The sequence below is a fragment of the Synchiropus splendidus genome, chromosome 18 (genome assembly GCF_027744825.2).
Source record: "Synchiropus splendidus isolate RoL2022-P1 chromosome 18, RoL_Sspl_1.0, whole genome shotgun sequence".
Taxonomy (NCBI): domain Eukaryota; kingdom Metazoa; phylum Chordata; class Actinopteri; order Syngnathiformes; family Callionymidae; genus Synchiropus; species Synchiropus splendidus.
Genome location: NC_071351.1, coordinates 11,770,769 through 11,787,479, shown reverse-complemented (window position 1 = coordinate 11,787,479; position 16,711 = coordinate 11,770,769). Strand labels below are relative to the sequence as shown.

The window sequence follows — 16,711 nt, the reverse complement described above, 5'->3', positions numbered from 1 at the left end:
AGCATTGATGCGGTCACTGTATCGGACCGTCGTGGTGAAGAGGGAGCTGAGTCACAAGACGAAGCTCTCGATTTACCCATCAATCTACGTTCCCACCCTCACCTATGGTCGCGACCTTTGGGTAATGACCGAAAGGATGAGATCGCGGCTACAAGCGGCTGAGATGAGTTTCTTGCGCAGGGTGTCTGGGCGCACCCTTAGAGACAGGGTGAGGAGTTTGGTCATCTGGGAGGAGCTCGGGGTGTTGCCGCTGCTCCTCCACATCGAGAGGAACCAGCTGAGGTGGCTCAGGCATCTGATCTGGATGTCCCCTGGACGCCTCCCTGGGGAGGTGTTCTGGGCATGTCCTACAGGGAGGAGACCCCGGGGAAGACCCAGGACTCGCTGGAGAGATTATGTCTCCAGTCTGGCCTGGGGACGCCTCGGGATCCCCCGGAAAGAGCTGTAGGAGGTTTGTGTGGATCGGGAAGTTTGGGCTTCCTCGCTCCGAATGCTGCCTCCGCGACCCGACCCCGGATAAGCGGCAGAAAAAGGTGAAGGTGAAGGTGACTTATTTGCTTTCAATTGCAACTGAATGTTGGCGGACCAGTACCGTACTACAGCTATGTACTTGCACCAGATGTACTATGATGTGTTAAGTATGGGCGTATGGTGCTGACGCTAACTGCTCTTCAACACTGCCGTCACTGCACTCATTTTATCAGCTACCTCACCTGGTAATTTTTCCAGCAGAGAATGAAAACAGACTCCATTCATGTAGTCATGCGTGAAAGCTGCGTCACCGCCAGCAGCAGTATTGATCCAGGGCGCCTGGTTCTAGACCGCTGTCGGTGTTCTGGTTAGCAATCTAATGAGACTCTGTTAACACTCAATGTGGGATTTGAAAGGGTCGAAATGAGAGAAACGGAGACGGACGATGTGCTCTGGACCTGAAGAAGTATTCAGAGGAGAATAGGCAGGAATTTCTGCGTCAAACTCCATGCTTTAATTAAGTCTGCATTTGAGCGAATCTGAATGAATATGTATGTTCTTCCTTGTAATAGGTTTATATGCGATTATAATTGTGCGCTCCAATAATGGCCGCCTCTGTTCATAGGGAAAAATGACTTTCTGTTTTTGGGCTGTACATGTTCTTCAACAAATTATAATTAAACACCAGTCACGAGTGGTGATGGCTAATTGCCACTTATGACCGGAGTTACTCACCCATTGCTTTTCATTCAACAATTAATTTTCAGAAATGAAGACAAATAAAATCATATTGTTGTGTGAGGGTTTATATTTTCATCATTTTTCATCTCAGCTTTGACAGAAGTGCAACAAACAACACGTTCTGAAAGTGCGAGTCTGCCACTGGATTTAAAGCTGGTGTCGTCGTAGCATCACATTCTCTACTACAGAACCCTCCACAATAAATATACTGTTTCACTGAGGCTTTTTATTCTAGTGGTTAACCAGAGTCACTTGACTCTCAATCATACGACATGTTTTCTCAGGCTCCGGCATGAATCTGCTTATTGTGAATACATTTATGTGCAATTCCACCTTTATTAAGACAGCGAGGATGCAGTGGGCTGCTGGTTTGTCTTGTGTAGTTACCAGACACGCACTTTACTTTTCTGTCAGTTTGACTGAAATTGAAACAAATAACACAGCCACAGTGTTGTCTGTCTTTTCCTCTGGCTTGTCTCCATCTCTGGCAGTCTTTGGTCATGTCTTAAATTAAATTGTTGTCATGTTAAACTGTCTCCTATATCCTATAGCTGCGGTCCGTTCAAGGGACTTGTCTGATACCAAGTTGGGGTAATAGGAAGTTGATATGTAGCGAGGGTCTTTGTTGCGTTTACAATCGGGCTTCACTTTCTGCTACTAAGCACTCATTACTCTGACATTTCTACCTTGCCTCCCCCCCAAGAGATGGTGCCTTTTTGCTGTGGATGAGATCCCTAGTTATCTCCATTGTTGTTGCAGCCAACTTCAAAACTGTGGGAAATATTAAAATAATAGCAAAGCTTGTGCTGTGAACATTTCGATCAAACATTGATTTCCTCGCGAGAGATTAGTTCCTTTGAAGCCGTTTTTAGCATCCCAGGAGATAAAAGGTGCAAGACAGCAGTCAAAGGATGAGGCACAGCCATATCCGTCGCAACATCAGACCGCTGCCTCTGTTTTAGCCTTTTCATTCTGTGACAGTAATATCCCAGTTTACTTTCACAGGTATTTTCGGACTAAGAAAGTTTTTTTTTTTAATAAATTGCATGTACCTGAATGAGAAATTCCCATTGGCCAGTGAAATGCTGCGTAAAACATGTCCAAACATTTGATTTAAGTGCAGTTTATAAATGTCATTTATTAAGACACTAGTAATGTGCTTTGATATGTTATTTAACTTTATCTAAACACGGGGAATTCAACCATCCATCCGTCCTCACATCCAAGGTCGGAGAGAGACCCCGGCTTCCCTCTCCCCAGAAACCTCATCCTCCTCTCCATGGCAACTGAGAGGCATAATCTATCCAGCCTTGCCCTCCATCTGCCCCTGGGTCTCCTGAGAGTAGGACATAGCCAGAGAAGGAGGCACCCTGACTTCCTCCCTCACTGTGGATGGGCAGCAGATCGACTCAGAGCCTCTCCTGGGTGACAGAGCTTTTCACCCCCTAACAAAGGGTTCCTCTAAATCCAACCTGTTGTATCATGAGTCTTGAAGTCGACTGCAGACTGTAAGAGGTCATTCCTCATTCATGATCAGTTCATTCAGGCCATAGCATGTTATGGGTTGCCTTGAACGCAGGTTTCAGCAGTCTATTTAAACAGGCCTTTTCAATGAGGTCATGGTTAGCGGTGATGAAAGATATTGTGCAGGACCTTCATCCATCTCAAATGAATCACTTTCCCTGACTAAACCTTTGGCTCTTTCATTAGCCAGGTTCAAATCTCTGTTCGGTTTCACTTCGAGGTTGTTTATACAGACCACTTGCTGAGGAAAGTTCCGGTTGAAGCAGCTTTGGATTTCAAATGTGCCATCTTGCTGTGAGCTTAATAAAGAGCTGTTTTTTTACACCGCTTTAATACATGGAGTTTTTATAGACACAAGCAGTTGAAAGCATTTCCCAAACAAATCACCTCTTGACCTATTCCAACAAAGATCTTTGTTGTTTTCAAATGCCCCAGCTTTAATCTAAGACTCTCAAGTCTTTTTATTAAAACTGGCAGTTCTCCAATCGATTCCACAGAGCCTGTCCCAAAGGCCATTAGGATGACAGTGAGGCTTTCCAGTTAAAGAGACCGTCCATCAGCTTGTATCATCTCTCTTTTTTGGCTCCCTCTTTTCTCGCATCTTGGTCGTATGTATGAACGCTGTCAGATAAAGAAGCTCTTTGATTTCCAGCGGGGGAGGGAGCCCCCCATCTGTGCTCAATGGTGTTGTCTTAAGAACGTCTTCTTCCTCTGAATAGGTTCGATCTGTAGCAGGCAGGTTTGTAATTTCAACATGCACTTGTTAGAAATGTTATTTATTTATTTGCCAAATTCTCAGATGGTTTAGTTTGGCTGGTATTCTTGGTGGTGGGTTGCGGAGCTGCATTCACGATGGGTTTTATCCGAGCGCAAAAATGATGCTTTCAATAATCTTGATCGAGTGGGAAACTTCAACTTTTTTATTTTTGTTTTGAAGAGACAAGCATTACATAGGAAACAAGATGTGCTACGGCAATCAAGAATTTACAACCCACATTTTATGGCGCGTATAAAACAGCCAAGTGCCTTTGCGTTACACCCGGAAAGTTTCTGTAAACGTGTTTTCAGCATCAACGACTTTTAACTGAGGGTAGTTTCCATGTTGGCCGCCCCACTATAAAATGTCTTTGGGTTGTTGTGATTGATTTAGCTCTGCTCAAATATGTTTCCTTCCTGCTGGCACTCAGTAGAAAATATGTGGCACCCTCATTTTTACACCTTTTAAATTGGTAGTCGCAGAGTGACAGCATTTTCATCAAGATGATGTGTTGAGTTGAAGGTGAGACAAATGTGCAGTCGCATCAGAAAGTCAGCCGACGGCCTTTTTAAACACTAGAACTCATTGTTTTCACAGATATTTCTGTAAATTAACTCCAGGTATAAAGTCAATAAAAGTGCAAGTATTACAATTTATACTTCTATTTTATGTTCCTGAGTCTGTGTTTTTAACAATTCTTGCTCAAGTCGAGATCCAGGAAATGTTATTATTGGAGCAACAATAATAAACATAACGCACGACAATGTTATGACTCAAGAGCTAAAATAAAAAAGGTCAAATCGAGGATACGTTTGTGTACAAATTTAGCACCACTGAATACATGATGAGAACTTCTCCACCAGAGAGTATCCTACGAGCCTACTGAAATGAAAGCTTCAGCAGTCCATGTAATTACTCCGAATTGCTACAGAGGGAGACAAAAGTCAGAGACAGGTCCTCCTCACATTGAGTCAGGCCTCACAAGGATGGAAGCATGTACCATTTCACAGGGCTCTACTGCGCTGCAAGTGTGGCCAGGAGTAATGAGGATGATGAGGGGTTTTCATTTATGTTCTCTCCTCTTGGGGTAAAACGGCAAAGCATTTGAACGAGAGCAACAGCTGCAGTTCAATGCAGCTCTTTGAAGAACTACATCAAACACTAAATCATCTTCCAGCCATTGGCCTCATAGAAGAGAAAGTAAAATGTGTGTGTTGCTGTGGAGGTGTTGAAGTGTTAATCCTCCAGCCCTCCCTCCGCTCCTGCCTCCTGCTCCGCTTGGTCTGGAAGTCGTTGTCCGTATTTACTTTCTCTGTTTAATCATGTTTATTTTCTCATCCATCCCCCCTGCGTCTCTCCGTCTCCCCCGCTGACCCTCCTCCTTATCTCACGTCTGCACGTTGCTCTAGTTCAGTCCTCCACCTTCTCAGCACTGCACGTGAACCACTTCTCCTCACAATCACTCGGTCATGAATCTTCAGTTGCGCCTTCATCTTTTGCACATAAATCAGCAATTGTTGTGCAGGTACACATATATACGAGCATGGTTTGTCCTTCCTTTTTGGTGGCGGTTGGGGGGGATAATAATGGATAATGGAAAAAAGAAAGCTTTTTAAAGAAAATAGAGTAATATTTTATTTTTCACTGTTATTATGTGCTATAATGCAGTTATTACATTCTCATGTGTAATGCAGAACTATAGGCTGATGTTATTCTCTGGAAGACCTCAGCTTGGTGTCAGTACACTGTTTGATAGACGTAGTGTGGCATGTGACTGAAGACTGACCTTTCTGTCTGCCACATTGTGCTGATACACTTAATGGTCTATGCTTTATCATGTGTGTTCAAGATCATAAAAACAGCGCTGAACTTTTTAGCTTTAAGTTCGTGAATCTGCCCACTCTCTCGCTGTGTGTCACCTGACTGCCTGCCGGTCATGAAACAGTCCCCCCACATTGTGTCACTGCAGTTGATCAGCTCCAGCACAGACTTCTCTTCCACTTAAACCGCAACAGGATCTGTGGAGCCACACAAACGTCAGTTTTAATGCCATACAAATATGTCTATAACTCACTTGGAAACTGATCTGAACCTCCATCCCTCCCTCTCACACTGGTCTGGGTGGCTGTTGGCACAGTGGCGGCGGGGCGTCAGGTAAAGCCGGCATGGGTCTGACAGCTTGCTGTCCCTAATGAAGCTTTAATAAACCGCAGAGTAAAACAGTGTATCAGAGAGCAGCAGGGCTCCACACCTGCCTGGCTGTCTGCCTGCTGCCAGGGGACGAGATGAGAAGGGAGAGGATCACTGTAATCCTGCACATCCTCCAAAATTCCTCTGCCCCACTTTTGCAGGGAGAAATGGAGCACTCCAACCACTTGGGTGAAAAAACGGCTGTAGCTTCCTCCGTATTTCATAGCTAGTTATATCTAATGATCAAAACTGTTGCGTCAAAACAAAAAGAAGCGTAAGCAACAAAGCCAACTGTTGAGTCAAGTGCCAGAGCACAAGCAGGGACAGCGAGTCGACGAATCAATGGCTGGTTAGTCACCTAATTTAACCCTGAATTGTCATTGATCATATGCAAATGAAATGAGTTAGAGAGCAGAAGCTTTTCAACATCATCCTTGGCTCCTCCTTGGAGGGATTGTACAGTTGCACAGATTGTTATTTAGCATTGACGGCTCCATATTCTGTGCGGAGTGAGTGGAAAAACAAGACTGAATCTCCATGAATTTTCAGCTGTTGGAGTGTTTCCAATCGAAAAATTTCTGTTCAAGCGTTCGCTTCTTAAATTTCACCGTAACCAGCGACTTCACTGCGGCGGACATACATCACAGACGGTGAAATTCCGCCCAAAATTTTAAATCCCAATCTGCACAGGTTCTGAAAAGTGCACACTCCGAAATGGCATGAAATCACAATGAAGCACAAAGCTGGTGGAGCCTCAGTGTTTCCCGACTGGCAGCAGATGCCGGCACTAAGATTTAAAATGATTCAGACCTGCCGCGTGTAGATATAGCAGGAGGCCTGGCTATTCAAATTCTGCTGGGCAGCGATTACGCCGTTGTTTTTATTTTATTCAAATCCACATTGTACTCTTTGATGCTGCAGAATTAGAATCAAATTGGCTGGATTAGGACTTGATGGAGTCTTCTTTGGAACCCACTTTTATTTAGAGGTTCTCTACTTATTTATTTATGTCAACATTTGTTGAAGTTAATATTCTTCCAGTGCCATACTCCTTATCTCTCTCTGCATCTTTATCTGTCTCATTATCCGTGCTGCCTAAACCTCGCTGAGCTTTACTCCGCTGATCTAATTGGCACTAAGGATCATTTTAATTTCACAACGGGACCTTCGCTGACTTGTCTGGCTGCTTGCTATTCTTCCCATTCCACCTTTCACATGATCATAATGAGAAAATGTGAGCGAGAAGTCCCTTAAGTTAGCGGTCATGTTGGGTGATATATGTGTGTGTGTGTGTTATTCTTTCTTTGTAACGCTGATCACATTCGCCCAGGCAGTTTTCCATGTTGTCCTAGTCTTGGGGGACACTTCTCTCTGCTGATGGCCCATCGGGGCAGTGCCCGCGACTAACATCAGTCTCGGTCGGCATTTAAATCAGGATTTCACGCCTGGCTTACTAATTCTACCTGGCTCATGCGCCCCAATCCCATCACAGTTATAAGTCAACTACTCTTAAAAACTGAGGCAAATAAAGTGGTGCTTATCATTCAAGACAGTGAATGTTTTGCAAAAAGTACCGGCAAGTACTTCTGGTTGGTCATCAGAACAGCATGATGTTTTCAGCACCACAAAGGTTATGGTGCAATTGCAATGTCAGTTACAGCAGTGGTGCCCAACCCCAGGGCCGTGGACCAGTACCAGTCCGTGGATCAATTGGTCCCGGGCTGCGCAAGAAATCATCTGAGTTTGAATGATCTTTTATTTTGAAAAAAATGATTATTAAGACCAGATTCTCTTTGTTAAGCCTCATGTTACATGAGAGCCAAGATGTAACCCACAAGCTCGCAAAATGAGTCAGAAACTGCCACCTTTGGAAAGTCTCTTTGCAAAGAGGAAGTGGCTCAGTCAAGAGACAAAAGAGCCCACAGCTTACAAGATGAAGAAAGTTTTGACAGACAATAGCAGGAGTCGTACTTGACCGATGGAGTCGTCATGGTCTGTGATTCCCACGTGCCAAGCACACAAACATGCAGAGGCCTTATCTGATGGTTCAAAGTGGCAACTTCATACCCCCCGGGGCCACGTACAAATGGTCAAAGGTAGACGGGTCCGTGGTGATAAAAGGGTTGAGGACCACTGAGTAACTGTACAAATCCCAAGTTTACGTCGTCGCCATGATCTTTAGGATAAAGCACTTCTTCATGAAACTTCATCCTGCAAATGATGACTTTTTTTTCAATAATACAGCAAGTGTGGTCATCTGCAACGACTCCTGCTCGGATCCATATTTGCGCTTCATGCTTAGATTTGAAGGTGAAGTCACCAGCTGCTGATGTTTTTGCAGTAAACTAAGGAGTAAAACCACCACAGATGTAACTCAGCACAACTTTTCTGAGGTTGTTGAGCTCTCCGGCACATTCCCATGTTCCGAAAACACGGCTTAAATCTTTTGAGGGTTAAAGAAGAGTTCCTTAATAAGTCGCACTCAGTGGAGCTCAAAGGGACTTTTTTGACGGGAGGGAGAAAGGAAGAGGCTGGAAATGTGTCACAAACATGAGGGATGGAAATTGGGGTGATATCCTTTGATCAAGAGCAGTGCTCTTATCATCTCCAGCTCCTTGCTTATCCATAATATATCTGCTTTCACTCTTTTATTAATAGGACACTGGTGCCTCTGCTGAAGCAGTGCACCAAACCTAAAACTGTAGGAGGCTGAATCTGAAAATAGGGGCCCCTGTTGATCCTCAAATGTGCTGTCATATGTGATATGGTTATTATAACTTTTTTCTTGCCTATATTGCTTGTCTTGTTATTGTTCTGGCTTGTAATATTAAGTACCATGTGACCATCACTTGAAAAATGAAAGGGTATTTTAAATTGTATTATTTATGTTGGTCTATTGCACTGGCAAGTTTTTTTTGACTTTTTATTGGAAACAGACGTTCTAAATGTACGTCATGCTCAAAAATGAACGCTCAAAACTTCACATCGGAAAGCAGCTTGCGCGGCGAAGCCTTGCAAAATTAAAAGTTGCTCTCCATTAGGGACACGAGTGACTCAACATCAAGTGGCTCGGCGCTTGATTAAGGTGCAAACATAGTCCTCGGGGAGAAATATCAATTTCAATTCCTCCGTTTCATTTCTGTGCTCATTTCCAGAAAAGGTAAATACTCGGAGGGTGTTTTTTTTTGTGTGCCAAACCAAAGTGTTGGGGATCCAATTGTGGAAATAGAAATGAGACTAAACTGGTGTGCCGGGATAAACAGCCGTGAAAGTGCATCCTCATTCCACTATCAAGTAGTTGTTGACACCCGTAATAACTGTGCCTCGGCTCCCAAGTGCGCACCAGCAGCCACTTAAAGATAGTCAGTCAGCAACGATGCACTCTCGTGTATAATAGCTGTTACAGTCGGCTGACAGGTGGACTCTTCAGAGTAATAACCACTGTGCGTCTGAGGAAAACTAAATACTTGTATCTGCCCACTTCCGCAGCTCTCAAAGACCCGTGCAGCGACGTGACCTGCAGCTACGGCAGCACCTGCGTCCAGTCATCTGACGGCTTGTCCGCTAAGTGCATGTGCCCGCTCAGCTGCGAGGGGCGGACGGAACAGACTGTCTGCGGAAGCGACGGAAAGGACTATCGCAACCAGTGTGTACTTCATCAGTACGCCTGCAAGAACCAGAAGAACATCAGAGTGCAGTACCAAGGACACTGTGGTAAGGACTTTCATTTTCTTAGTGCTTCACTCAGCTTCCATTCTACAGGATGAAATATCAGCGCCAGAAAAAAACGCAGTGGCCACTATTTCATGCTTTAAAAAGCTCTCCAGTGACAATGGCAGCACCATCTTCTAAATAATATTCTCATTGAGAGATGGATCTGGTACATTTGAAACAGCCTCTCGGCCCTGCTATGAGAAAAGTGGAAGGTTCGAAAGCAGAATAAGCATCATTGCGTTATTAAGAAAACTTAAGCCCTGTAATGCACTTTTTCCTTTTTTGTCACATTGATAAAATAACTCGAGAACTGTCTGATGAAGTGTATATAAGTATATAAGTGAATTTCATGAAAATTTAATCAAAACAAATTGAGACTTAAATGTGTTCTGTTGATCAGACGTTTCAATCCCTCTGCGCCTGGTAAACAGATTTGTCAGAATCCATTTTGCAAAAATTCTACTTTAAGACTCCAATAAAAATGAAGTTAGCTCCCCGTTTCTGTCAGTTCCAATAATGTGATGGTATTATTAGAATGCTGTCATATATTGTCTCCATGCTGCTATTAGATTCTAGTTTCGATCTCAATATTGACTCAGATGGGATCACTGATATATACTGAATAACCCCACTGTGAAACACGCAGCCCTTTTTCTGAGTGTGCCTTTCACGACTAGTAGTCACCACATATCTAATGTATTCATTACTGTATTTTCTCGACCCCTGAGGTTGTTTACCGCCGCGGTTCCTTGCTAGTCTTTCCACTCTAATTCCTAATGTTGCACATGGGCTCTCCAGTGGTGCAAATTATTGTTTTCTTTCAGTAGACCATTGTTCATGTTGTGTCTTGCATTTCGGCTCCTGTTGCTAACACCCACTTCTGGCTGTTTACTCCCAAGGCAAGGATATTTTTTCTTAAAAGTTTTTGGAAAAAAAGTTATTTTGTTGAAATTAGCAGAATGAAGCAGCTGTGGGTGTCTTTCTTGAGCTGCTTTATTAACATTCAGGTCACTGTGTGTCAGGTCACACTGGGTTTTGTCATGAGAAGCAACTGTGTCCCCTTATGTCTCCATGTCTTATACTGCCAAAGGTCCATGGAACCCTTTCCCAGCGCTCCCTCCTCGCTGTGATGACGGGGCGGTTCATCCTTGGTGTGTCTTAAATGACTTGTCGGCAGCTTGGCAGTGATTTAATGTGTCGCGCCGCTGCATAAATCCTTTGTCTTCCCGCTCGCTCAAAGCGTGGTAAACTCTATAAAAAAAAACCAGCTCCAATTTTAAAGAGCAGCAACCTTCCCGTCCCACACATTCACAAACCAATTCCATTAAGATCCTGGGCTGATACAGCCAAGTGTGCAACACCTACTCTTGTCTCTGAGGGAAGGAGAACTCATCAAATTGTGTCTTTATCTGTCTCCTTGTCTTACCTTCATATTTAACATCCTACTATGAGGTACTTTCAGATAATGTCTGTGGAGTGAAAATGATGGCGATCTTGCCGCTCTGAAAAAGTAGCGTCGCAGGCTCGTATATTCTGTTTGTGTAGATGGGTTTGCATGAAGTGTTAAGTGTTTTTGTAAGATGCTTGGCCGCGCTGTTCCTCAAATTCAAGTGTTATGAGTTTCATTCTGTCTCATGAATTGTTGGATTCACTGTGGATTCTCCTCTCAGATCCATGTAAAGGCAGTGCCAACAGTCTGAAGACGCTGTGTCGGGTGGAGGCCCTCACCCGGGAGCCGCTTATCTTCAGCCTGCCAGAGTCCTGCCCACCTGCTAATGAGCCTCTGTGTGCCAGTGATGGTCACAGCTACCCCAACGAGTGCGCCATGACGGCAACTGGCGTGCAGAAAGGCGTCAAGCTCAGGAAGGTCCACGCGGGACGCTGCCGACGGCTTGGTAATTCTCCTTGTCATGTATTGCTTCAGCACTCGCGAGTGTCTCAAAATGAGGCGATTAAAAACACAACACACCCCATGAAGTCGGGAAAGTGGACTTTTACGGCCTATGTTGACGTCAAAGTCAGCGTTCCACGTTGCATGTTGACGCATTAGGTTTTCATTGAAGTGCATGTTCCGCCTTCCGCAGTATATCCTGACACCGTGGGCAGTGTGGTAAGTCACTTGAAGCTATTTGAAGCCCCTCAAACGGCAATGTGTTTCAGTCAGAGAGCCACGTCAGGGGCTATACATAGCCCATGACATCACTCACTCCCTCGGCCTGGATCACGACACAGGAATGATGTTGACATGTATCTCCGACCGTTGTCGTCAATTTAGGATGCAGTCTTCTTTCCCAAAGTCAATATATTACAACATGGGAGTGACGGTGTGTTGAAAAACCTGCATGGTTCTATGATTTATTTGGAACTCCATGATTTTTCCTGCAAGATAAATGGAGGAATTATAGATATAAATTGTTAAAAACTGCACGTTAACACATTTCCTGATCATAAACAGTGTGAGTTGGGTTTTGGGTTACAAGCTATTTGTTGTATACCCATTACATGTCTACTCTGAAAATCCAAACTCCAAATAAGCAAGCATTTAAACTATTCCCACAGTCAAGTAGATGATAACTAGTTGAAGACAGCCTTTGGTTGATGCCACTTCAGTCCTGAGATCCAACCTCATAACTGTTGATCCCCTCAGTGGCACTAGATAAATGGCCAAGGTCCGAGAGTCTGACTGGTTCCATGTGAGTGGCAAAGTCTTTCCACCGGACAAGAGTCTTGGGGGATGTTATCCGTGTTATTAGACAGGGAGTTTAAGCCTCAGTCAACACAGCGGTCTGCTCCTACTGTACGCCTGACACTCCGAAGGTGATGGAACTCTCCCTCTATTACTGTTTGACTCTTGCCGGGTAAAGAAGCCTTCAACCCTGGTAAGAGTTATTAAGCAATGCGGGGGTCAGTTCAGTCAAATGTCTCTTGTTTTCACTCTCCTGCATTATTGAGGAAGAGGCGGTTTCTAGTGTGTACCATGTCGTCTTCACTGCCACTTTTTCCAAACTCCAATGAAAGAATAATTCAATTGGAAAAGGAGATCCATGAAATCATATCCCAAAGCAAATGACAAATTGGTAGCTCATCACACCGGCCATCTCCACTTGTAACCATGACATTGCACATCCTTGTCGTCCTCTCGCCGAGTTATTGCCGCGATGTGATTAAGTGTGGCATGACAGGCTTTTAAAGAAAGGAGAGAAAGGAATTGAAAAGCCGCGCAATTTTGATCCGCAGATCAGGAGTCAGGGTGGGAAAAAAAATAAAATACCGTCAGCGCAGCTCCAACAGAACAGGCGACGGGCTCAAATTGGATTTTCTCACTTGAATAGCAAAATTGCCGTTTTACTTTTTTCCCCTAATTTGCGCTATGGATTTCTGCTTAGCCAGTCAAAATGAAAAGAATATAATTATGTGGATTTTTTTAACGTGACCCTTAAATTATGCTGTGAAGTGAAGTTTTTGGAGAGAGTGAAAGAACTTCGTGGACTTGAGTTAAATAAGAAGTTTGATGGAGAAGCATGACATCATGACACCCACTTTTTTTTTTTGACTGATAATTTTCTTTAGTCACCGAAAATGATGAGCTAGTGAAATCACAACTTCTGACAGAAAATATGGCCAACTGCTGTTGGTTTAGCTTCACTGGATCAGTACGGTTAATAGGTGAATATAAATGTTTATGTTTTGCCAATGTATACAAGTCAGAGTATGATAAATATGACTCATTTTATCACTTGCAGAAGAGTGCAGGGAGGAGTGTGTCTTCAACGCTGTGTGTTTGGTGGAGCAGCTGAGCGCACGCTGCTCCTGCGAGCCCATCGAATGCGACGGAACGTACAAACCTGTGTGCGGCAAGGACGGCCACACCTACACCAACGACTGTTTGCGCCGCAAATCCGAGTGTCTCGGCAAGACCCACATTCCTGTCAAGCACCCCGGGCCTTGTGGTGAGTGGAGGCAAACATGTTTGACGGCCCGATTTGGGGCTTTTAATCCTCTTTCCTTCAGTGTGTTATCTCCGTTGGCTTTAAGTGTTGTTATCTGTTCTTCATCTTTCAGGATAACAGGCTTTTCTGTCTTCCCTTGTTCCCAAATGTGTCTAAAATGATTTAACCATGTGGGAGGGGTTACACAAGTGCCGTTCATTTTGCGCTCTCACTTCACTCGTTCATTTTTTTCCATGCCAGTCATCCTGATTTCTCCAAACCAAACATGCCCCACACTGTCTCCTGTGGTTAAGTCTGTGTCTGTCTTCGTCCTCCCTGTGGCGTTTCTTGTTTAAAAAGCTATTCTTTCTTCTTCCAGCGTCAGTCTGTCTGTTTGTCTTTGTCCGTGTGGCCGTCTCCCCGGCTGCCCGGCTGCAGGTGGTCACCTCATCAGACGGATTCTGAGGGGTGAAGCCTTCACTCTCACCCTGTGCCACCCTAACCAGAGGGGTCTTGTGCCGCTGTCTTTTTTTTCCTGCTGGTCTCTGTGCCTCCTTACTGTTTGTGTGTCGTTGATTTTGTCCAGAAGGTCATCCATGAGGTTGGAGAATCTGTCCCCTCTCTTGAGTTTGAGCTGCTGTTTACCTCCCTCTGTACTCACCTATTTCTTCTGCTGCATGCTGCAAGCCACTCCTTCTAACTTACACAGCTTCTCCATCTGAGGGCCTGCAAAACACAGACGCCTGATATTAATACAACTAACTGCACCCTCTGGTCTTTTGAGTTGCTCCATAGATGAAAGGATGAATGCAATAATAGTTGAGGCAGAAGATAGAAGAGACAGGTATCACAACACTCAGGACATAAAGGGACAGGAAATGTGACCTCAAATGTGGGTTTCTTCAAATGAAAACTTGAGCACTGCTGCAGTACTAGACTTTTCTTTTCAAAGTGGTGGAGTAGAAGTTGGGGAGTTTGAGTGGAGCGAAGTCAGAGTCACGATCAGAATCAGTTATGAAATACTATATATTATGTCGCAAGCTTTTTCATCAAGCATCAAGGTAATCTGGCTCTCAGATTCCTTGTTCTGAACATCAGACCTTGCCTCGACACCAAACAATATCATGCAAAGTATTCCTCGAAATACGTCGCATTGACACCGGTATTTCTTACCAAGTCATTTTAGCTTATCAGATGGCTTCTTTTACTCTGTGTTTTGGAGGGAGTCGCGACTCCAGTTGGATGAATGAGTCTGTCGAGCAAGTGTGTTGCAGTGGTACGTCTTTGTCACGTTGTCTCAATCAAACCGAGCGCGCACCGAATGTGTTGTTTCACGTTGTCCAGAGTTGCATTTTAATTGTCGGCGTGACACCAGCTGATAAAGCAGCAGTGATCCGTCCCTTCTGTAGGACTGTCGGAGCACCGCTGAATAGCAAAGTTATCTGCAGTTGTCAGCATCAGCAGGCACCGACACTCATTAGCATTATTTGGCCGTCATGGCTGTGAATAAATTAGGCAGCGGGAATGGCGCCGCGCAGGTCTCGCTGGCTCCCATTATTCCTGGCAATAAGTGGCTCTGTTTTCAATCCCCCGTTCCCGTTTGTGTTACTTTCTCTCGCCATGTTCCCAGCCATCCCCCCTCGCAGCTCGCACCACTATGTTTTTTTAATGCAATTCCAGTGGCATTTGCATATATATTTTTCCAAAACAGAGCATCGCAAACACACTCAGCCAACACCCTCCTCCCATTTGCTTCAATTAAACATCAAAAGAGATGCATAGGTGTCTGTGGAGACGCTGGGTTTGCACCGACAGACGATGTATAGGAAGACAGTTCCGCTGCCTCCTCTTGCCTCAACTTTTACAGATCATCTCACACAATTCAATATTTCTGCTTTCATTCGTTCTGGGCCAAAAAAAAATCGAGTTTATTTGCACATTATTTGAATTTATTGGTTCACTGCATCTCCTTCACACACGCGGTTTAAATTCTGAAATGCACTCAGTAATTCAGATGATATATAATAACATTCAGTTCATTTTAAATAATTTATTACAGTACTACATGGAAGTCATTTAGCCTTCTTTACCATCTTTTTTTCCACGTTTTTGTTACAATTTATTTTTTAGACATATTGTTTCGTAAATCTTTTATATATATGACTGCATATAGTATACAACAATAAAAGAAAAAAATATAAATGTATTTTTCTTTTATTCCTGTATACTATGTGCAATCATATATATAAAAGATTTACGAAACCAAAACAATTTTTTTTCGATGATTTCTTTTTATTTATTCATTTATTGACACCACAGTGTATCATCTGCGCAGTCATGCCAGGAAATGCTCCCATAGAAAAGCATGCGATCACTATTTGACGGACAATTATTGCCTTTCCATTGGTTAAGTGGAGAACAGGGCAGTTTGATCGATCGCCCTCCTATTTGTCAAACTGATGAAATTCTCCAGAGTTGACAGCGTAGTAATTCTCTTTTCTAGTAGCCCCAAATGTCGCCCCTCCCCGAACAGTGCTCGCAGCCACAAAGTATGCGCCTGTAAAGGACCCCACATGTCCACACCGTCCTGACTGCTGTCCTCCCACGGCGTGATTTATATGGGACGCCCGTTCATCTTCTAGATGCAGATGCCTTCGTGCCATTTGGCTGATGAACTCGTGTCCAGGTACAGTCACAAATCTTCTGGAGGAATTTCTGGGAGTGAGTCAGAGCTGTGGCAGGGAAAAGACCAGGACTTCACTCCACGATACAAGTTCAAATATCGCCTTTTATTCTGGCTCCTGATTGATTGTCTCTGAGTTTTCATCTTAAGAAAAGCTCTCTGGCCACGTTGAGCCGGTTCTCCACCGTCGTGAGCAGCTCCTGAAATTGATTAAAACATGAGTCAAACTGCAATAGCCCCTGGAGTCATGTGTTGCCTGATTAAAACATGAAAAAGGATGGTGTTCCATTGAAATTGATGATAAAGCCATACTTCTGGTGAGTTGTTTTAACTGGTCCTTGGAATACTGAATACTGACTACAGAATTCTCCACACCAGCCTCAATCCAAACACTACTGCAAGGTCGAAGACAACAGCAGTTTACCTGCAGCTGATTGATGAAAAATGAATGTCAGGCTGCAACAATTCAATGGTTCATGACTAAGTTGAACAATAATAACATGCTCATCTCCATTATGAGGAAATGACAGGCGAAAAGTTTGAGTTTTAAGCAATCCAATTCCAACATTTGATAAATGTCTCAGCATTGTTTTTAAATATGGGTTTAAAATTGAAACCAGGTTCTGTTTTTCCTCTTTTAACCTCAATTCTAGATCACTGTAGTTAATTTTCAAAAGTAAATCTCCTTATTGAGTCCTGCTT

The 16,711-nt window shown here is 43.9% G+C and overlaps 1 protein-coding gene across 5 annotated transcripts in view; it reads left to right on the top strand.

Moving 5' to 3' along the window:
• Window positions 1-16,711, top strand: part of agrn (agrin) — a 194,681-nt gene that overhangs the window by 118,449 nt on the left and 59,521 nt on the right. For all 5 annotated transcript variants that reach the window (XM_053849443.1, XM_053849446.1, XM_053849444.1 and 2 more), the window contains 3 exons: window positions 9,173-9,397; window positions 11,068-11,292; window positions 13,141-13,347. In XM_053849443.1, coding sequence (XP_053705418.1) covers window positions 9,173-9,397; window positions 11,068-11,292; window positions 13,141-13,347 — 657 coding nt within the window. The remainder of the gene's footprint in view (window positions 1-9,172; window positions 9,398-11,067; window positions 11,293-13,140; window positions 13,348-16,711) is intronic.